This window comes from Eucyclogobius newberryi, unplaced genomic scaffold (genome assembly GCF_026437365.1).
Source record: "Eucyclogobius newberryi isolate DKJ021-1_F unplaced genomic scaffold, fEucNew1.0.hap1 SCAF_5, whole genome shotgun sequence".
Taxonomy (NCBI): domain Eukaryota; kingdom Metazoa; phylum Chordata; class Actinopteri; order Gobiiformes; family Gobiidae; genus Eucyclogobius; species Eucyclogobius newberryi.
The window spans coordinates 17,780,906-17,804,953 of NW_027316167.1; the positions used below are offsets into that span (position 1 = coordinate 17,780,906).

At 43.6% G+C, this 24,048-nt stretch overlaps 1 protein-coding gene across 1 annotated transcript in view; it reads left to right on the top strand.

The window, feature by feature from the left end:
• Positions 1-1,532: 1,532 nt before the first annotated feature.
• igdcc3 (immunoglobulin superfamily, DCC subclass, member 3) overlaps positions 1,533-24,048 on the top strand; it is a 70,381-nt gene continuing 47,865 nt past the window's right edge. Inside the window, exons 1-2 of the mRNA XM_072464501.1 lie at positions 1,533-1,662; positions 8,662-8,967. Coding sequence (XP_072320602.1) covers positions 1,596-1,662; positions 8,662-8,967 — 373 coding nt within the window. The 5' untranslated portion in view covers positions 1,533-1,595. The remainder of the gene's footprint in view (positions 1,663-8,661; positions 8,968-24,048) is intronic.

The window sequence follows — 24,048 nt, forward strand, 5'->3', positions numbered from 1 at the left end:
TCCATAATCAACCACACTTTATTTGTGTCCCTTTAATTTACATTATGTATAGCTAACTTGCCTAATACCATTGTAAACATCAAATTGACAGTTCCCAACATTTGTTTGCGCTTTGCACTTGTGTCCACTAGAGGGAGATCTTGCTCTAGTTCTAGATCTACATTGATCCACACATTTGTACCAACAGCCTTCTGGAGCTCACATTTTGTAACCCCATGTCCTTAAAATACCCAATAGTTTTCTAGTGTGGTATGAATATTTTAGTTTACGCTATATTCTTTATACTTTACTTTCACTTTTCTACTTAAAAACAACATTAATTCATTTATGGTGTGATGAATCAGACCAATCTTCTAAAGCCAGACTCACTTCCATTAAGATTTATCTAAGATTTAATTTATTATCCTTGCTTTGCCTCTCTCTCTCTCTCTCTTTCACGTTCGTTTCTGTCGAAGTTGTTGAAAATCCCAAGACTCCTGTTATAACTCTGAATTAATCAACCAACCAGTGCTGCGGGCGCTCACTTGGAGACTTGGAAACAACCGTCGCTAATTACACTTGGATTTGTACTGCATATTACCGCAATTATGATCTTAATTGGTGATTAGTTAATAAGCACGATTAAAATAGAGCACCTAAACCGCTAGGGGGCGCTCGGGTACAGCCAAAATCGCAGGGCTTTGTTGTAAATGAGAGTTGGGATTTGACTTGTTTATCATAACAGGTTCACTTGTTCTGAACCATTAGCTTTAAATAAACTGTGCGCATTTGTCTCTTGTGCGCGCGCGTCCTTTACATTTCATGGTACATTTGCAACGATTTGTTTCAACACATTCTTCCCCAATGTAACCTATATTTTACGACCGTCTTTAAATAAGACATAAAGCAGGACTGTTAAGTTTGCAATTACCGCCATTAGCCGTATTTAGGGCCCGCACATCAAACACCGCGCGTCATTTGGCATTAGTACTTTACGCACTGGGCATTGGGCATTACATCACATCACATCCAAAACATAAACAGAACCTTGTGTTTACACTGGTGCAATTGCATTACAACAATTACATCTGATTAAACACGGAAAGAGGCACGTTTTGCTTTTTTGGGGGGGGTGTTTTTTCCTGCAAGAAGAGGGGTCTAATTTATTAATGACACGCTGCAATGTTTTTGTCGGCTTCTCATGCGTAAAGGTACAAGTAGTCAGCAGTCGGCTCTTTTGTTCCGTGCGCGTATTGAGGGTGAGAAAGAGATAGAGGAGAGGCAGGGAGAGGGTGAAAGAGAGAGAGAGGGAGAGAGGGAGGCGCGGACGGATGTGGAGGCTGGCTTTGGGAACCAGCAGAGTGAGAAGGAGACCGAGGCAGAGCGGGATGCTGGCAAATTCCTGATAGATGGCTAAAATGGCGAAAGCCTGTTCGACCCTAATGAACCTCCAAACTGCAGCGTGGTAGCTCGGACATGTGATATTCAAAGCTCGGGATACGTGCGCTCCCCACTCATTTTTACGTGCGCAAAACGGCGCTTTTTTGTTGTTGTTTATTTTGGAAACCTCACGTTGTTTTGCCTGGATAATTCTGTTGGAGAGGTGTTTTGCGTAAATGGCATCCACAAGGCAACGCCGCCTTGTGTTATGCTTTGGGGGAATGCTCCTGCACGCGTTGATAGGTAAGTGGCACGTTAATGGATAGAGGATAGACAGTGCATGGAGCGGGGGTCTGGGGGTCTCTTGCATGGGGCTTTTTTTTTGGGGGGGGGGGGTGTTGCTGACCACTGTAACCCTGAACCTGGCCCCTCCGCTATAGTCTGAGCGGCGCGTTTGAAGTGTGTGGGGCACCGGGGACACTGAGGGGAACGTGTTTCGGTTTGTGTTTGAATCGGTTGAAGGAGAGCTAAGGTTTGTAAAGGGGCGTAACTGAAATACACGTGGGTATTTAGTACAGTACTATTTGTATTTTTTTTTTGGGGGGGGGGGGTTGCACGTGCGATGTGGACAAACAGTTGGATAGTGTTTATAACGGGTTTATAACGGGTTTAAAACGGTGCTGAATTGGTGCCGGATTCATTTGCAACATGGGCACGTTTGTTGACAAAATGCATCCTCTTTGAATGGCTGATAATGAAGTACTTTGTTGTAAGATGTTTGATTGGCCGAAAGAGAACAGTTGTTTTTAAATCCTGCATCATAGTACCATTTCTGAGGCGAGTTTCATTGACTTAAAACTTAGAACTTTTATAAATCTGAGTGTCACCAGTTTATGGGCATAGATCGATATTGATACATTTGAACCAAAATCAATCTAAAAACTGTATAGCCGCAAGTATTACTCTAAAACCAATTCTAGTTTAGTGGGGTTTGCGTTCATGTGCAATATTGAGGCTGGTTCAGTGTTTTTTTCTGTACATTAGGCTATGGGAATTCTGTCACCAGTGCACAGCTGTTAGAAATGACACTTCTTGTTAATCTAAGTACTTTCATATTGCCTGCTGGGGCGTATATCTGTGCAGATGAAATGTCAACACTGGCCCTTTTGTCCGGCACTATTTTTCATCTTTTATTCCAAGCACAGGATATTTTCTCTGTCTGTTTGTGGCCCCTTGAATTGAAAGGCAGAGAGTATAGAGTATTTGCAAAAGCGTATAGCCCGCAGAGACTGACAAAAGCCCCCACCGGCCTCATAAAGGATCGTACACAGTGGCCCATAACATGTTTCGGGGCGCTTTGTGACGAGCCCCTTTTTATGAAACGAATCCCTTTTAAGTGTTCATCTTCCTGAGAGATTAGATTCAGTGAGGATAAAACCACTTTTATGACATTCAAGTTGGAGTTAGTGAGAATAAGAGCGGGACTATCAGCATTAAGATCTCTCACACTCAAGAGTTCAAACTCGTGAAAGTGCACAAGATCAGTGAGGAATATGTGAGAAAAGCGCTCATCAGAGGCGACTGTACGCTTCCAATGACCGGGCTTTAGTGTCTAAGCATCTGCAAATGGATATTATCATCTACAGACCTCATTAAAAAGACGGCTTTGCATGTACTTCAAAGGTTTGCGCTTTGAAACTTCACTATCAGTCACTTTATTCTCTATTTTGTACATATTTGTTACTGGAATGTTTGAAGTTGGCATTTCAGCTAAACTTATTCAAAAAGACTAAATTAACTACTTATTCAAAACAAATTCAAAATTGCAAGATGGGACACAAAAGTATTGTCTGTTTGTTCTATACGACAACAAATAAAAGACAGGAGTCGTAATGTTATGCTTGATCGTGTGTAAAAGTAGAGTTTGTAATCGTTTGTCAGGAAACCTTTTGTGATTGACAACTCTTTCCAAACCAATTTCAAATCCAAATCACGTACTCTTAATGTTTCTAAGTATAGTTACCTGGCAGATCATTCATCAAACAGACGCCTTTTTCTCGATTGACCAAAGATTGCTTTTTAAGTTGACATCTCAGGTTGATAAAAAGAGGATTGCAGCTCCACTCAAAAGCTCATTGATATTGGTGACAGTGATCCATGAGCATTTCATGTGACGAGGAAATTTGCAACTTTATCCGTGCATATGCGCTGAAGACACTTTTTTGAGGGATACTTGGTAATCCCTGCCTCGCCTTTGCCCCCCTAAATAGTCATTACTCATGTTGTGTGGAGCAGTAGGTTTTCATTTGATAGTCATAGATCAGGCTCAGACTTCCATCTGCAGCTCTTTGAAAGGATTTCGGATGCAGTGTATTCAAATGATGAGTCTTCCTGCTCTGACTCTATTGCCACACACTGTATTTTTGTCCTTGGAAGAAAAGTATAAATCACGTCTTTATTTCATGTTTAATCACAAACTTTATGAATAAATGATAAGAACCATTGTCATCGTGATATCTTTCATAGAGGAGTTTTGCACATTTCAGGCTTCGTGCTGGAGATATTAAAACACAGTAATGTGTAGCTGAATATATCAGATGGAGCTTGTTCTATGTGTGGATGTGAAACAAAGAAGAATACAAGTGTTGTAAAGAGACAGATTGTCAGATTTGGATTTGAGTTTTATAGTCCAGAAATGAGTTCCAAACTGCATTTTCTCCTTGGTCACTCCTTGCTAAAAGGCAAACAAACCCATAGTAAAAAGCAACAGTAAAAAGAGTACTTGGCAAATGGATGTAAATATAAACAAAAATATAGAAAAAACACTTGGAATTTCCACTTCTACCTCAAAATGTGTCTCTAACCTCAGATGTCCAATACTACTGTTATGATTATTGTGAGAAAAAACACCACGCTTTAAAAGAATATTCACGGTTATTAATGAGATTGTGAAATCCTGGTTAATACTTTACTATTTTTCAAGATTGTGACCAGCTTCATAATAAAGTAATGTGACAAAAACAGCCAGATAAAAAACAGTTTACATTTAGATGTATTTTTCAACTATAAATTAAATTCATTTTGCTACCAAAAAGGTCACAATTATATATTTTTTTACTTGTGATCTAAATAATCACTATTAGCGATTAACCGAATAGTCTTGACATTCCTAGTTTTCACAATACTAAATGTCGTACTCGACACTAAGGAAAATACTTGATAATTGCTGATTATAAATGAATATCATGTAATTTTCAGGAAAGGTTGAATTTATATATTTTTTTTCTTTCTTCTGGCCATTAGTTTTGTTTTTAGTTTTAATATCGATTGGTATTTTGGTATTGCTTGACGCGAAGAGTAAACCAGTTTACTTCCATCTTTTCCCCCTGGATCATCAGTAAAGTAGTTTATTGGTTGACTAATATACAGTAGCTCTGATAAGTGTTTCAGCCTGATCACTACTTGGTATTTGGTATTCGGTATCAGTATTGGGACCACCTGTTCCTTGGATTATCACATTGTGTCCGTCACTCTGTTCTTGCTCTTATTCTTGCACTTGTCAGATGCCCCTGGCTAACCACATGTGTCTGTCTCTCAGGAGCTTCTGTTCTGAGAGCTGCTTTACAACAGCACAGCAGCAGTAAACAGCATAAACCTCAAAACACTTCTCCTTAGTAAACCAAGGCATGAACTACACTTATTCCATGTTATTCTCTGGACAGGCCTATTCCACAACCATGATAATCCATAATAAAACATAAGGCAGTGTGGCTGAACCATGATGGAAAAATATCTGATCGTGATTACGATTAGAATTGCAATTTACGGTATGTTTAAGGAGAGGATTCTGTTCCTTTTAAACACAAGACGTTAATTTACAGCTTATCTAATACAAGAATTCGTGCATTTAAGAAGATGTTTGTAGAGGTATAAACTACAGGGTTTGCAAGATTAATTGCAATTGAATCTAAATTTGAATGGCTGCAATTAGGAATCGCAAAGACTATTATCCGGGGCTAGGTCGCAGGGGCAGCTGTCTAAGCAGGAACTCCCAGACTTCCCTCTCCCCAGATACTTCTTCCAACATCCAGAAGAGATGCCTTAGCCACCTCAGGTGGCTCCTCTCAATGTGGAGGAGCAACGGCTCTACTCCGAGCCCCTCTCTTTGTCTTTCGACTCAGCTCCTTCTTCACCACAACAGTCCAATGCATCGACCTCATCACTGCAGATGCTGCATCGATCCGTCTGTCAATCTCAAGCTCCATCCTTCCCTCACTCGTGAACAAGACCCCGATAAACTTCAACTCCTCCACTTCTCCCCCACCTGGAGAGCCACCTTTTTCCGGTTGAGAACCATGGCCTCGGATTTGGAGGTGCTGATTCTCATCCCAGCTGCTTCACACTCGGCTGCAAACCGTCCCAGTGCATGTTGCAGTTCGAAGTTTGATGGAGCCATCAGGACAACATCGTCTGCAAACAGCAGAGATGAGATCCTGTGGTCCCCAAACCGGACAGCCTCCGACCCCTCACACCACAGCTTCGAGCAGCCACTTTGACAATGGAGATTCAAGAACATGGTCCACTCAGACTCAATGTCCCCAGCCTCCCCTGGGATCTAGGAGAAGCTCTCCCGGCGGTGCGAGTTGAAGACCCTGCTGACGGAGGGCTCCACAAGACGCTTGGGTCTGCCAAGTCTATCCGGCTTCCTCCTCCTCCAGGTGGTGATCGGTTGACAACTCTGCCCCTCTCTTCACCCGAGTGTCCAAGACACGCGGCCGGAGGTCTGATGACACAACAACAAAGTCGATCATTGATCTCCGGCCTAGGGTGTCCTGGTGCCATGTGCACTGATGGACACCCTTGTGCTTGAACATGGTGTTCGTTATGGACAATCCGTGGCTTGGAGAGAAGTCAAGGTGTCACTGTTATTGCCCACGTGGGCGTTGAAGTCCCCGGTCAGTGCACTGTCCAGTACCCCTCCCATGGTCTCCAAGAAGGTTGGCTAGTTAGCGCCTAGGTAACGCCATTCCGGGCGACTTAACTGGCCTTGTTGTAGCACTCGTCATAAGGAGCTTCTGAATTATTATTATTTGATCATAATAATAATAATAATAATATTATTTAAGATGATTTAAATCCTTTGCAAACAGTCGTATTCTGTATAAAAGCTACTAACTATAGTTCAGACCTTAACACACACATATATGAATATGAATGCTCCTGGACATGTTTAAAATGTTCACAGTGAAAAGAATCCAACTAGAAACAAATCTAATCGCAAAATTACATGTTTTGCCAAAACATTCAGCCCTAGTTTGCAGGTTACATAATAAGACCAAATATTTAGTTGCTTGTAGAGGAAATTATGTTATCTAAATAATTGCAGTGAATAATATGTTTTGGAAATTGCGTTCACAAGTAGCAGTAATACATTTGAGCTAGTACTGTGATTAACCTCTTCTTTTCACTCTTCAGTCTCCTTCATATGAAACTGTCACTTTAATCTCTCGCGCGCTCATTTAAAAAGATGTGTAATTTCCAGCTGTGTTTTTTTATTGTTTGCTCCATCTTTTCAACAAGAAAATGTTTTAATGACAAAATAATGACCGTGACCCATTTAAGAGCCTGCCTGTTACGTAAAATGTGGAATAGCAGCAGTAGTGAACAAAAGAGCGTGGCTAGTGCAGGAACCAAATGAATCAGAGATGCTTTGATACCAGTTTAATAGTGGCACTCTAAACATGTCAGATTGAACTTGATAGCATTGATCATTATCTTTTTAAATTATATACCTTTGAGATGTCAATATTGAGTGTACATTTTTTACTCAAAACATCCTGTTTCCTTTTTTGTTTGTGGAACACCCTCTTTTCTGGCACAGTTTCAGTGTGGCCATTGCAAACCATCTGCCCCCCATCAGTCAGCAATTTGCATAATTAATTTGTCATAGGTTCTACTCAAAATGGCCTCCTGTCATTACCATTCTCATTTTCCCAAGCCTGGTCCAAACATAAAAAGTATATTAATTTGTTGCTCCATCCATTACACAGCATGTAGTTGACTATATCCATTAATGACAATGTTCACTGATAAACTGATAAATGACCATTCATAAAAGCGAACTTAGTAACCGTTATGATAGAGCTCCCCCTGCAGCTCCCTTGTGAAAATGAGAATGGACCCAAAAGTTATTTATTTATTCATTTTTCTTTGTCTTCTTCTTTTTTTCTGAAGGGTTAGTGTTACTTAACAATTACAGGGACTTATCTTGTAACATTTGGAAGGGGAAAAATGCGACTTAGTTCAGAAATCAGGAAATTATTTGCCAAAGTATTTGCCCAAGTGTGAGGTCTGACAACTGTAAAAAGACGATAGTTTTTACATTAATTTGTCGGATTCTTTGTGCAAAGCTGGTGACTTAAGGGTTAAATACCTCTTGCTTTTAAGTGGTAGCACTGATTTTTTTTGTCCTGTCCCCTGGCTACTCTGCTCGCTAAGTGAAGAAGAAGAGAAAAATGGTGAGGCAAATAAAGGGATACAGATCAAAATGAGAGGAGTGGAAATGTTTCTTTGCATTAGGGACCGTTTGTGATCCAGGGGAGTCTGTCAACAGCGGGGAAGTCTTTCTGGGGAAGGAATTTGAGGGATGGAGAGGGAGGTCCTCTGTTTTGACCCCCCCCCCCCGTCCTACCAGATTCCTGGGCCCGGGGCAGCGACTGGTAGTGCTTAGTCCATCAGCAGTTGTAACATGATATGCACACAACTCGCTAAGCCCCTCTTTTATAGTACCAAGCTAGGTCAACGTGTTTACATTCACTATTTATTGTCTTGGACTCCCCTGAAACCATAAATAAGAAAATTAGACTATTAGAAAGGTACAAATCTGCCACTGTTGGACGAGGCCCTGCATGTGTGCAGTTTATATAGGTATATTCAGAATACTCATGGTGCACAGATCCATAGACCATGTATTCCCTGGTGACTGTAGCCTGGAGGTAGCTCTGTCAGGCCTTTTAATTCATTAACCATAAGGTCCAGCTCACTGTGATATGACATGAAACCAGTTTTGTCAGGGGTAAGCAACAAAATGTGCGTTTGTCATGCTTTGCTTTATAAATACATGGGTGATCAAATATATGGCTACCAAATATATATATGTTTTTTTCAATTCTACACATTTTATTTAAAAAACAAGTAACAAAAAAAAAATATGACTGCATAATATCTGAAAAATAAATGAATCTATTTGATAACATTTAATGAAATGATATGTACAAAGGCTGATTTGTTTGTGTGTTGCAGGCGTGATATGTGAAGCAGAGCTGTCCTTCACGCTGGAGCCCAGTGATATCATCGCGGTGCAGGAGCAGCCCCTGATGCTCCACTGTCAGGTGGTGGGCATCCCCCCCATCACCACACAGTGGAGGCACAACGGCCAGCTGCTATCTCAGGACCAGCACCACAACACCTTCATCAATGGCTCTCTGCTCATCACCCACTTCCTCAAGACCAAATCTGATGGGACGTCCGACGAAGGGGACTACGAATGCATGGCCCAGAACTCCTTTGGGCTCGTAGTGAGCCGCAAGGCCCGGGTACAGGCAGCGAGTAAGTAACAACTAAAATTTAACCATACAAACAGAGCATTTCAAATGAGCACTTTATGAATGAGAGGCAGCCCTTGTCTCATATTCATCTTGTCACCTGGTCATTGACATTGTGTAATTTGGTGAGGTGTTTGACAGATGTATTCACAGGGAAATGTTACTTTGTTGTAATGAACTTGTGATGCTCCACTACAGAGTTACTCTGGCCTTTGAGCTGAACATTAACAAGCACTCATGCTGAGCTCAGAGCTGTTATGCATGAGGGTATTAAACTCTTAGTAACCCAGGAGCCATTTTCAAAGGCATCAAGAAAAATATTCTGTAGCTTGACCATCAAGTCTCTAATTTGCCATTCTATTTCAGCTTGAACTCTTCAGCATTGTTGCCAGGGCTCATTACGCTGGTTTCTGTTGTAGGAGACAATCTGTCTGTTGCTCCTCCTCGGTCCACTCTGAGCTTTAGTGTCTCTTTTGTCATGACACACAAGCAGAGGCTTTCTCAGCGCTCTCTAAATTAAAGTCATCATGGACTCATTGCCCTCTGTGGACATGCTGTGCGCCGCAGCCCTGCTTTATTGATATCAGGCTGTTGCGTGCAGTGCTGACTTAAGACTTTGTAGAGCCCCAGTTTTATATATTTTCTTACCCAGTGATAGACATTGGTTCAGTGAAGCCTGTTGATTCCTGAGCTGTGGTAGTCAGCACACTGCTGTGCTGTTGTAGCCTATACCGCTTTTCCACCCAGTGGGAGGAGAGGTTAGCACGGCACCTCACTGACCGAGGGGAGAAGTCACTTCTGTTCAGTGGCTGCTACTGTCAAACACATGCAACCTTTTAGGACCCCCTGAAGGGACTTTCTCAAAAGTCAGCTCTATCCACTACTTTAACACATTTGTGTTCATGCTGAATCAATATAGGACTCCATTATGGCCCACAGATGCTTTCTGCATATACTGTACATTATGTGAACACTATATGTGTGTCTGTACTAGTTATTCTACTGCGTGTAGGTCAGCATTGATTTATTGGAAGCTATGTCCATTTTTAAATGTGTCAGAACTGAATCTTGTGTCTCTTATTTGACTCACTGGCCAAGTTCAACTCATCCGTGTTGTAATGATTATGTTTGGCTGCTCCTATAGATCCTCTGAGCTCCTTGTATTGATTAGCAAAGGCCTGACAGATTACTGAAGATCACAGTTTGACCCCTGGCCTTTGGCCTTTGGAAGCGAGCCGGGCAGTAGTTTTGGAGGAGCAACGAGCCCTTGTTATATTGATGCAGTGTTTCTCTTAATGGAGTCTAGGCAGAGGAGCTCTCACTATGGAACAATCCTCCACAGACCCTTGAAAGGGAAACCTGAACTTGTGACTGAAATGTCTCTGTATTAGCCCCAATTGCTTGGGGATGACATTACTGGGGTTGCCCACTGCCATTAAAGATTGATGCTAAGTCTGCTTTGATTTGAGAACTGTTTAGTAAAACACATTGAAGTCCATTGATAAATATGACTATCTATTAGGCTACTTTGGTGCTTTGCTTTATTCTTTGGCTGACCCTGTAGCCGTAGCAGCAATTGCTCATGCAACCAGTTAAAGTCTTATATTAGCCTTTAAAAAGCCAATTTGAGGCTTGTTTTATCTTCTGGGGTGCACCACTGGGTTCAAAACATAAATTATTCTGAATCAAGTTTTGTCTTTGATAGATACAGTATAGCCCAAAACAACAATGGTTTCCTAAAAAAAGGTCTGGAAATAATCTTGTCAGTGTTTGTTCATGCACCACTCCTCATTTCAACTGTGCAGTGTGGTGATGACAAAGCCTTTATTTTATCCTCCATTAGACCCATTTCACTTTTTATTTTAGCTTAGCATTAGTGTGAGCTCACTGCTGGGCGCTAATGTTGTGACCGACTCCCCGTTGACCCGCAAAATTAGTGGCCTGTCCAAGAATTTTCTTTTTTCTTTTTCCCTTCTAATTATTAACTCTTTGGCTTTTTCTTCTCTTGCCCAGGCTCACTTTCCCTCCAATCTCCTTATTAGCTTAGGTTCAGGAAGCTTTTCATCACGTGGGTGAATGACAAGGCTACTGTGGACCCTGCTAGGGCTCCCTCTCGCTCTCCCCTCCCCCCTCAGCGCACTACACCGGCGTCTCTAAGCAACGCTCCACAAAGGCCCCCTGTTACAAAATAGCTTTTTAGGATCAATTGAAATGACTTGCTTTTGTCTTTTTTGTCTGCAATTAATTGGAAAGAGGTGATGCTTTGTTAATAAATAATCTATTTTTCTCCTGTTTATAAAAGGAAGACAGAAATTGACCCCAGAGACCCCTTAACGAGTAAAAATAAAAGATTTGCAAACATGAGATAAAGTGAGACTCAAAAAGGTAAAGTTAATGAAACAACTGCACTGTGCCGGGGGCTTGTGCTGTTCCCGGGGCTTATTGTGCACGCCTTAGTCCAGCCGTTTCCTCTGTATCAGTATGGAGGCTGATAAATGATGATTGCCTCCTTGTTTGGTCTTCATGTTGTCACGGCAAATTTTACAGTGTTATAATGGCGAGGTTCTGAATGAGACTTTAATGAAATAGAGGGACCCAGGGGGCTGTAAGGGATAGAACAGGAGGAAGATGGAGGATGCCAGTAAAAATGTCTGACCATAAACACATGCCTCTCTCCTGTGTGAATTTAACTCCTCTCATGAGTCCTAATGGAAATGACAGCCATTTGTTGCATAAAATGAGAGTCAAAAAAGCTTATTTCATCTAGTAAAGGAATTTTTCATATAACGGTTCCATTATAGGATGCGCTCTTTAGTGTGCAATCATTCTCATTTTTGCGCTGGGAAGTCTTTCTGGTAATGCACTCCCTTTATCACCTTTGTCTTTGTCGGTCCAACTGTTTTCTAGCTGTTGCTGCAATAAAACAATACATTTCAGTAATTTCATTTGATATATTGTGATAGGCTATGATATTATTGTGAGACTTTTGGGGATATGATATCACAACATTTTTGTTTTTGTTACATCCCTAGCAGCATGGGAACACTTGGAGGCAAAAAAAAACAGGGAAACCATTTAATGCATGTTACAATTTAATAAGATTGAAGGTAATAAAATACAGTCCTGACCAAGCCCAGCTCAAGATCAGAAGAGTGAGGTGAGGTGATAGTACATTGTTTGCCCTCTGCTCTGGACTGCACCATGGAAGGATGGGTCAAATGCAGAAGACACATTTCCCTAATTAGCAAATGCAAAATGGTTTGACTTATCTTAGATATTAAAAATATACACACTCAAGAAGTAGCACTATTGCATCCCAATGTTTCTCCTTCATATTTTTATCGTCTTTCTAGCAACTCATCTTTTTTTCTTTGTATAAATCAATTTCTGACAGCAAGAATTACTTAGAACAAGAAATATGAACATTTAACATTTAAAACATCCATCCATCCATCCATCTTCTGCCGCTTTATCCGGGGCCGGGTCGCGGGGGCAGCAGTCTGAGCAGGGACTCCCAGACTTCCTTCTCCCCAGACACATTTAAAACATTAAACCAAAAATTACTCATTATTATTGCCATTCTGCTGATCTTTGGCATGGTCATAGCCATGATCCTGTACTGCCAGATTGGAAAGAAAGACACTGCCAGCACAGCATAAACGTTCCATACTCTTAATTGCTTGAAGAATCTTGAGTAAAAATCTTATACTTATGAGCATTTCTCACCCTAAAATTAGATTCATTTCTCACCCTAAAATTAGATTCATTAAAAAAATTTAAAAAAAGGAATAAATGATTAGCAAAATCATCATTAGTTGCAGCCACAGTCCATAAACTGTGCATTTGTTGAGTTGTAGTTGTGTTTTACCCTCAGTGACCCCTCTGGGACCACCCCATGCCTGGGCTGCGCTCTCACATCTTCACATCTCCTTGTGGCTCCCTTTGTCTGCGAGCCAAGCCCTTCCGTTTGCATGTTCCCCTCCTCCACTTAATATAACCTGACATTTAAACATCACGTCTTATTTCGACATTTTAATCCCTCAAAGTTCACATGAAATTCTTACAACATGACTTTATTGTAAACATAAAGTCACATGTATTTCTTATTGCTTATTTATGTTTTTTCTCCCATTGTGTGGTCAGCATCTCCATCTGTTGAACAGCATAAGATGTTTACTTTTCAAAATGCATAATGTATTTATTTTTTCGTGCTGTGCCATTACTGTGCATCTGTCCAACTAATTATTGCATAATTGATTGCATAAACATGTTCTGCTTTATTTTGAAGGATAAGGGTAAAAACACGTTAATCTAATTCATATTTTCAAGCGAGTGGAAACTTGTTTCTCATTGCCACTTTGCACTGGTGCAAAAGGAGCTGGATAAACACAGAGAAATCCCTAATGAAAGCGCTGCATATTTGCCTTGACAAACGCCGCACATGGCCTGTCTCCTGTGGATATGTGGTGTGTGCCTGTCTGTTTATCCTGATGCTGACATGTAATTGACCTTGAAGCCGTGGAAAAGCATCGAGGGGCTGTTCATAGAGGGCCTTTTGTCTTACATTACTGATTACTCTTATTACACTGTCACAATGGCTTTCACTGGAGAAAGTATTGTTTAATGTAGCCCCATTCAGACAGACTGTGTAGTCCTCATTATATAAGTAACTGATGGATGAACTGGCTCTTCATTAATTTATAATAGCATTACCATACATTAGCAAGCTGTGGGCTGCATTGCCGCTCATGATAGGTATAAGATAACTCTAAGCTAACTCTAACTGCATTGCTTTATCAGAAAGTTGAGTTGAAAGCAAAGTGCAGTGCTGCAGGCCTCGATGTGGTGACAGGACATGAGCCATGAGCCATGCTCCAATGAGCAACTGCCATCAGCAGAGAGCATGAGATAAAGTGATGCTACAGCTCCAACCAGAACGGACTCCAACCGAAACAAACACCATTATACTAAAAATATCTGTGGTGTAAATGACAAAACGGAGGCAAATCAAGCAGCAATACTGAGCTGAGGAGATGAGGCAGGAGGAAGAGCTGGGTTCAAAATATCCAACTGCACGGACTGTGTTTTCCCTCTTCGTCCAGGCAACAGTCTTCACGTCAAACATGCTTATAATCCGCTTTGTTGTGCTGTAAGTCCAAGTTTTGGTGAGGAATAACAAGTGGCATTAGCTTTACGTGTGTGTGTGACTCAGATATGCACTTCACGCTCACATTAAACCAACATGCACATGAGTACAAATGGTGCTTGCGTTATCTGGCAGAAACATACTCATGTGCATTTGCCCAAAACAAACATCTGGCATTCACATATATATATATATATATATATATATATATATATATATATATATATATTGTATATATATATATATATATATATATATATTCACCATGAACGTACTATCAATATGACCCGAGTCAGCATCTTTTATGTAGTGCGTTATCATTCTCCTTAAATAATTCATGCACTTAAACACAAACATTGCTACTAAAACATTGAGTATTCTTAAAACACACAGGGGCAGTTTGTAGTGAATTTGGGGCAAAGTCTGAATGATGAAGTCTGAGCTTGTGCTTGTGAGCTGGTCCTCCGGATGTCACTGGACCACCCGAGCTATTCTCCAACAAACAAATGAAAAGGGGGCCAAAAATTCCAAGTGCCTCCTTTTAGGGCTCCTGGGAGGAATTCTTCAGTAATAGAGGGGAAAGGTGAAAGGCACCGGAGCAGAGGGCAGGACCAAAGGTGGGATGGGGCGGACCAGTCTGGAGTCTGGCTTTACAATTCACTCTCCTATTAACCAGGCTGCTTTACACAAATCCAAAGTGCCAAGTATTTAGTTTGTGGCATGTTTTACTATTGCAATTATCCCTTCTTCTTATAGAGGATTAGTAACGTGTACATACAACATGGACTAGAAAGTATTGCAGGGTATAAGTTAAGCTCCGGGTCAATGGAAACATGGAGGATTTGAATGTTTGCGTTCATGTTGTGTGTTCCTATGGCAGGAGCTTATGTTGTGACTTGGCTGCAGCGCTCGGTGCTGCCCAGTCACCGCGCTTCGCTAAACTTAACACAGCCTTTATGGCCAGATTGCGCAGTTAAAAACCTTTACAGGGTCTGCACCGTCCACCAATAAAAACACACCAAAAATCCACCGCTTCCTGTCTTCTCCTGCTGAACATGTTGAAAGAAGACCAATGGTCAACAGCTGGATTGGAGCAGTTTCTGATGGGCATTTCTGTATTGACTGTTACATTTAAGGATTGCATTTTATTATCTGTTGTGTGGTATGTATGGTTTGTGCTCTTGCTGCATGCTTTAGGGCGCTGTGTGTCAACCAATCGAGAGATGACTGAAATATTGATAGATTAACTAATACAAGAACAATAAACCTTTCAGAACATATAGAAGTATCCAGGTCTAGCCATTTTCTCTGACAAGCATTACGATTGCGATTTATTGAAGTGATTGTTTATTGTAAACATGTCCAGGATCATTAACATTTGAGAACAGACTGAAATATGGAACAATAAACTATAATACAACAGTCAAGTGTATTTTAGAACATGTTTGTAAAAGTTAGATGGTTGTTACATTAGACGTGCTATTTTATGTGCCCAAGAACAATTTCCCTTTATGGGATAATAAAGTTGAACTTAACTATTTTGTTGTTTGCAGAAGACATGATACATTACCCTAATTACAGCAACCTTTTTTATTTGCGAATTACAACCATTCAAATTGTCATTTCCAACCAATTATTATTAATCTAGCATTTAATCCCCGGTTCAGTAGCATTTGAGCAGTATTAGAAAAGAAATTTCAGTCTTAAAAAATACTTGCAGACTAGATTAACCGCCAACCTAAAGTGTTAACCCTAATGTTTACCTCCAAACAGATCACATTATATCTTTTGAATGTCATTGCAAACAAACATGTTTACACAATATGCAGATCATATATTCACCGTGATGGGAGCTGACATGAAAATTGGGATTATGTTGTTTTGTTTTGTGTTATTCCCAGTCACACACTGGGCCTCTGTGTGGGTGTCCAGTTTTCCATTTTGTTTAAGCAGGGATCAGGAAATCTTTCTCTGGTGGCCAATAAGCAGAATAGTCAGAGACAAAGAGCAGTCAGTGATGGGCAGGCAGCAGTAGTCCGTTGGGCCCCCAACCACCTCTCGCCGCTCTTTGCTGTGTGTGTGTGTGTTTATGCGCCGGGGACCCTCTTTCTCCCAACCTATTGTTAGTGTTGAAATGCAGCCGGTGGAGTGGCTGGGAACAGGCCGAGGCTGTGGTGATGTACACAATCTGGTGGCTCTGTTTTGTGACTGGGGCCTGTAGCGTTTGTTCTTCCTGACCGGCGCGTCTCGTTTGGGTGGGTGGGGGTCCCTGTTTTCAGTCAGTGCTGACTGAAAAATACCGGGGTCACAGGTCGCAGGGGCTCATCGATGGAAGAGCCAGGCTTATCTGGGAAACGGTGACCTTTCTGTGTGCATTAGGGCAGAATACCCCTCCCCTTGTTTTATACACTTCTCAGTGCGCGCCCCACCCCCCTGCTCTCTTTCTTGGTGGGACCCCTTCATCCCTTCCCCCCAGTCGGTTGGCCCCGGGGCAGTGGCAGTGACCTTGGCTTTCACAGTGAAATAAGGTAGAGCAGCAAACTGCCCTTTTCCAAACGCGCCACGCAGCAAGTTACAGCACAAGAGCCAAATAAGCACATTTTGAGTCGCTCACGGAGGACCGGAATTTATCTCTGTCAAATCGGATCATTTTCAAGGCTTCCCTATGCTGTGTGCGACTAGTGAATAGCAATTTGCCTGCAGTTAATTATGTAAATATGATTCAAATGTAAATAGCGGGGAAACCTCAATACTGGGTCAAGTGTCACGCACGATAACGTAAGACTAACAAGGGCTGCCCACTTCCGTCCTCCAGTGAGTATAAATCCTTTTAGATCTACTATAACACCAATTAATGAAAATACACACACGTTTAAATAAATTGCGACTGATTTTTTTCAGTAGCTGTCAGATAGATACTCGTCCGTTTGAGGTTATTGGGCTAACGGTGTGTACGTGACGAGAACCTCTGGGGATGAAATAACTTCCACTGGAACCAATTAGAAGAGGTTGCTGTTGGTGTTGGATAAAACATCTCGTGGAAGGCCAATTTCCTCCTGACAACCTGTGTGCAGTGTCCATAGTTAGGGGATACCAATCCTACTCCAATTCTAGTTGAACAATTCGGCCATCAAAACCAGGACAAACGGCCACTTGTTCCATTGTGTTGTGCTCGGATTACACTGCATTAAAGCTGCAGTATTGAACTTGAACTGCAACGTTCTGTGGTTTTCTCTGCGCGAGGAATTCAGCTATAAACACTAGTCAACTTTGCTGTGCTCATTTTGATCCTTACTGTTTATGAATATATTTATAACTTTGAATGAGGACGTGCCCTTTGAGAGGCGGCAGCACTGACAGTCTTGTTGACTCTCTGCCAAAATGCACATGATGCTGTGACGCACTTGTCACGATGCCCTGTGCAACTAGTGCTGTTACTAACTGTGACATGTCTAAAAATAAAACTGATATTCAAATGAGGTCCTTCTATGCATTTACAGTTATCTTTTATCTACAAAACGGAAAAGCAAGATAACATCCATCCATCTTCTGCCGCTTTATCCGGGGCCGGGTCGCAGGGGCAGCAGTCTGAGCAGGGACTCCCAGACTTCCTTCTCCCCAGACACTTCCTCTAACTCCTCCGGGGGGATCCCGAGGCGTTCCCAGGCCAGCCGAGAGACATAGTCTCTCCAGCGTGTCCTGGGTCTTCCCCGGGGCCTCTTCCCGGTGGGACATGCCTGAAACACCTCCCGAGGGAGGCGCCCAGGAGGCATCCGGAACAGATGCCCGAGCCACCTCAGCTGGCTCCTCTCGATGTGGAGGAGCAGCGGCTCTACTCCGAGCTCCCCCCGTGTGGCCGAGCTCCTCACCTTATCTCTAAGGGAGCGCCCAGCCACACGGCGGAGGAAACTCATTTCGACCGCTTGTATCCGCGATCTTGTTCTTTCGGTCACTACCCAAAGCTCATGACCATAGGTGAGGGTAGGAACGTAGACCGACCGGTAAATAGAGAGCTTTGCCTTTCGGCTCAGCTCCCTCTTCACCACAACGGTCCGATGCAGCGACTGCATCACTGCAGCCGCTGCACCGATCCGCCTGTCGATCTCACGCTCCATCCTTCCCTCACTCGTGAACAAGACCCCGAGATACTTGAACTCCTCCACTTGGGGCAAGGACACCCCACCCACCTGGAGAGGGCAAGCCACCTTTTTCCGGTCGAGAACCATGGCCTCGGATTTGGAGGTGCTGATTCTCATCCCAGCCGCTTCACACTCGGCTGCAAACCATCCCAGTGCATGTTGCAGGTCCGGGTTTGATGGAGCCATCAGGACAACATCGTCTGCAAACAGCAGAGATGAGATCCTGTGGTCCCCAAACCGGACACCCTCCGACCCCTGACTGCGCCTAGAAATTCTGTCCATAAAAATTATGAACAGAACCGGTGACAAAGGGCAGCCCTGGTGGAGTCCAACATGCACTGGGAACAGGTCTGACTTACTGCCGGCAATGCGAACACAGCTCCTGCTCCGGTCATACAGGGACCGGACAGCCCTGAGCAAAGGGCCCCGGACCCCGTACTCCCGGAGCACCCCCCAAAGGACACCCCGAGGGACACGGTCGAAAGCCTTCTCCAGATCCACAAAGCACATGTGGACTGGTTGGGCAAACTCCCATGAACCCTCGAGCACCCGATGGAGGGTATAGAGCTGGTCCAGTGTTCCACGGCCGGGACGAAAACCACTCTGTTCCTCCTGAATCCGAGGTTCGACTATCGGTCGGATTCTCCTCTCCAGTACCTTGGAATAGACCTTACCCGGGAGGCTGAGGAGTGTGATCCCTCTGTAGTTGGAACACACCCTCCGGTCCCCCTTCTTGAACAGAGGGACCACCACCCCGGTCTGCCAGTCCAGAGGCACGGTCCCCGAACGCCACGCGATGTTGCAGAGACGTGTCAACCAAGACAGTCCTACAACATCCAGATACTTTAGGTACTCAGGGCGGATCTCATCCACCCCCGGAGCCCTGCCACCGAGGAGTTTGCGAACAACCTCAGTGACTTCAGCTTGGGTGATGGATGAGCCAGCCACCGAGTCCCCGGTCTCCACTTCCTCTTCGGAAGACGTGACTGAGGGATTAAGGAGATCCTCAAAGTATTCCTTCCACCGTCCGACGACATCCCCAGTTGAGGTCAGCAGGCCTCCACCCGCACCGTAAACGGTGTTGGTGAGACACTGCTTCCCCCTCCTGAGGCGCCGGACGGTTTGCCAGAATTTCTTTGGTGCCGACCGATAGTCCTCCTCCATGGCCTCCCCGAACTCCTCCCAGGCCCGGGTTTTTGCCTCTGCGACAGCACGAGCCGCGGCTCGCTTGGCCTGCCGATACCCGTCGATGACCTCCGGAGACCTACAAGCCAGAGTGGCCTGATAGGCCTCCTTCTTCAGTCTGACGGCATCCCTTACTTCCGGTGTCCACCACCGGGTTCGGGGGTTGCCGCCACGACAGGCGACCTTGCGACCACAACTCCGAGCAGCCGCATCAACAATGGAGGCGGAGAACATGGTCCACTCGGACTCAATGTCCCCAACCACCCCCGGGACATGGGAGAAGCTCTCCCGGAGGTGCGAGTTGAATACCCTACTGACAGAGGGCTCCACTAGACGTTCCCAACAGACCCTCACAATACGCTTGGGTCTGCCAAGTCTGTCCGGCTTCCTCCTCCGCCAGCGGATCCAACTCACCACCAGGTGGTGATCGGTTGACAACTCTGCCCCTCTCTTCACCCGAGTGTCCAAAACACGCGGCCGGAGGTCTGATGACACGACAACAAAGTCGATCATTGACCTCCGGCCTAGGGTGTCCTGGTGCCATGTGCACTGATGGACACCCTTGTGCTTGAACATGGTGTTCGTTATGGACAATCCGTGGCTAGCACAGAAGTCCAATAACTGAACACCGCTCGGGTTCAGATCGGGGAAGCCGTTCTTCCCGATCACCCCTCTCCAGGTGTCACTGTCATTGCCCACGTGGGCATTGAAGTCCCCCAGTAGAACAACGGAGTCCCCGGTCGGTGCACTGTCCAGTACCCCTCCCAAGGACTCCAAGAAGGCCGGGTACTCTGCACTGCTGTTCGGCCCGTAGGCCGCCACAACAGTGAGAGACCTGTCCCCCACCCGAAGGCGGAGGGACGCGACCCTCTCGTTCACCGGGGTAAACTCCAACACGTGGCGGCTGAGCTGAGGGGCTATCAGCAAGCCCACACCAGCCCGCCGCCTCTCCCCGCGGGCAACACCAGAGAAGTGGAGCGTCCAGCCCCTCTCGAGGAGATGGGTTCCAGAGCCCAAACTGTGCGTGGAGGTGAGGCCGACTATATCTAGTCGGTATCGCTCAACCTCCCGCACAAGCTCAGGCTCTTTCCCCCCCAGCGAGGTGACATTCCATGTCCCCAGAGTTAGTCTCTGTGTCTGGAGATCTGGTCGCCGAGGCCCCTGCCGTCGACTGTCGCCCAGATCTCTCTGCACCGGCCCCTTATGGATCCTCCTGCGGGTGGTGGGCCCACGGGAGGGCGGCCCCACGTCGCTCTTTCGGGCTGTGCCCGGCCGGGCCCCGTGGGGTAAGACCCGGCCACCAGGCGCTCGCCATCGAGCACCCATCCCAGGCCTGGCTCCAGGATGGGGCCCCGGTGACGCCGATCCGGGCGACGTAAACTGCCTTGTTCGTGTCGTCGTCATAAGAGGCTTCTGAACCGATCTTTGTCTGACCCGTCACCTAGGACCTGTTTGCCTTGGGAGACCCTACCAGGGGCATGAAGCCCCCGACAACATAGCTCCCGGGATCATTCGGGCACTCAAACCCCTCCACCACGTTAAGGTGTCGGTTCAAGGAGAGGGCAAGATAACATGAGAATGAAAAAAAAAATTGGTTCTTATTAGTCAAGTTCTATGTGGGATTTTCATTCTTCGCAAGATAACATGAGAATGAAAATCCCACATAGAACTTGACTAATAAGAACCAAAAGAAGATAAAGTATGCATGGTGGGTTCTCATGTTTTTGTATTATTACTGTGTTTAGTGGGATGTTAAATATTTATCATAGTTTTACGGCATTTAAGTTGCAGTTAGTGAAGAAACTGAAAAATAAAAGTGGAAAATACAAAAATTAGAGCTGAATTCTAATCCGTGCCATCCATAAATTGAAAAATACAGAGTTATTTTACACCAAACTGACACATTTTTCTGACAGTTTAATCAATCATATTTCTGTAAAATCTTCAGGTACACTATGTCTAATCTGTCAGATGCACTTCAATCCATCAAATGAAATTCTCCGAAAGATCTGTTGTTGAACTTGACTCCAAGTCGTGTGGTCGTGTGGTTGTCACTTATATAACATAATAACATAATCATACTGAGATTCCGAACATCACCACTTTGTAACAGATTTAAAAATACAAACATGGGACTTCAGTTGTTTGAGAAAGGTGTATTTTCTGCCCAGCATTATGGCAGAACATGCAGTGATAAACGCTTTAATAACCTTCTTGAAACATGAGCACTCAGCATATTTAAAAACACTTAATGAAGAAAAATCCCTTTGAAAGAGTAGAATTGACCCTGCAGAAGAGGCTGTTGACTCGATGCCAGGATGCACATAATGACTGAGAATCTAGTAACACATTTGTCACTACTCTGTGCCAACATGTGCTCCTGGCTACAACTGCGAATCCTCTCACAGTGTGGCAGGCTTCAACAGAATGCTCAGAATACGGCTGAACAATTTAGAAAAATATCTAATCGTAATTAAATTGCATAAATTGCATTCAGCGAGATTGTTGACATATTGATTAGAACTAATATAAGAACGACATGCATCTCAGAAGGGTTAATAATTTTCTGCTCATTTTTATTGCTATGATTATTCAATCTAAACATTTTTTGCATTTATTTTTGAGAACAGTCTGACATATGGAATGCTAAACAATACAAGAACATGCATTTCAGAGTATGTTTGCAGAGGTTTGAACTACAAGGTTAGTTGTTTGTTACACAGATTGAGGGTTAGAGCTGCGACGATTAATTGACAAGTTGAAAAAAGAATCTTAGTTATATTTTGATGACGTGTTATTGTCCTGCAAACTCTAAAAAGACAGTTTTTGATAACAAAAACAGCGGCATTATTAAGTTGAAATGTCAAAAAATATCCTCTGATTTCCCTCAAGACTTTATGTGTACATATTCTCATCTAAAAGCCTAAGTCCAAATATTTTTTAACTTTTAATGTTTTCCAAATGTTTCAATGTACGATAGAAATAATCTTTTGACATACAATACTTGTTAGTCTTGTTAGTTGCAGCCTTATTTGACTGATTATTTGCAGTGGACCTGATATATTACCTTAACATAAACAACCATATTTATTTGCAAATTGTGACCGTTACAATGGCAATTTGAAATCAATTGTTATTATCTTGCCGCCCCAGTGCAGATGACCCTGTAGCGATTGAGCGTTGCGGTAAGTAAACTGGAGCGGGGTTAAACGCACAGGGGCAGGGCTATGCAGAGCTGTGGAGCATGTGGCGGTGGTCTCTTGTGATCTCTGGGCCTCTCTGGCTCTAGAGGCTGGACCTTGAACCAGGAAGGAACATTCCATTCCGATGCTGTGCTTTGACCCCGTGACCCTCCAGGCTTTGTTTCAAGGGCAGCCTTTTCGACAGGCAGCTCCGAATGCGGAAAGTGACGCCGCGGCCCGGGACTCGCTCGGCTCCAAGAAGCACGCCTCTGCCATTAGAAACTGCCAGAAAAGTGCTCCCGTGACCTGCGCCTCGTAATTCATCACTGTAACATGAACATTACCCGCGGTTAACATCAAATAAGCCCGGGCGGACGCAGACTTGAGCCCCCGCACGGTCGCCGACTGCTCGAGCCGCTGGTGAAACTGCTGCTATGTCCCACGACACATCTCACTGAAGACCTCTGAGAAAGCAGGGTTTAAGTCAAGTTTAGACTGTGATATGGGCAACACACAGACATTTAGAGCTTCTTGTCAAGAATAGTCTTGGTTTTGTTTTGATTCCGTGTTGGTTTTGCTCTACTGATTCCAAATGTATTCCTGATTTAGAACTAGTTTTATTTCTGGTTTTGACTTTTGACTTGTGGTTGATATAAAGAGCTGTTTTGTCCTATTGAGACTATGTTTTTTTCCTGCAATTGTGTGATTATCCCCTGCCAATAAAAGCATGTGGCTGTGGCTTGGAGTTGATTTCAGACTTTGAAGGAAGAAATCGATCAGTTCTTGTGTTAAATAGCACAGACTAAACTGTCTTGTGTAAGTTCTTGAGATCAACAATGTGACCAATCGATTTAAGAGTAAAAAATGATTAAAGTTTTACCTTGTGCTGCTACAAAAATGAAAAACCAAGGCTGTTGACAATGATTCAACCACACACGAGTAACATCTCCAAAATAATCATACCTGTAAATACTAATGTTATTATGTTATGTTATCTTTTCATAGTAGGATTCTGTTTAGAGTTCACAACGTTTCCAGGAGAATTGACCAATATAAATGTGTTTTAAATGTGCAGAATGTGCTTTTTATGCAGAATAAGATGAGACATTTTGCAGTTTGTAATTCAAAAATTGCAGCCTTTGCTATTTGCTTAGTTCGTCCATTCAAATTGCGATTTCTATTTGATTGCGATTAATCTTGTAGCTCTATCATCTAATGTAATGAACATGCAATATAAGCGACACCCATTATCTGTCCTGTCTACAACAACTAAAAAAGCATGTTTTTATTTTGCTGCCTCTTTAAAATGAATGGGATCGATGTTTATATCGGTGCCTGGCTGTGTGCGCTGCTGTTCTAAACACGTCACTGCTAAAAGGGCCCATAATGAACTTCTTTGTTTTCGTTCACTGTGGTTTTAATCGGGTTAAGTA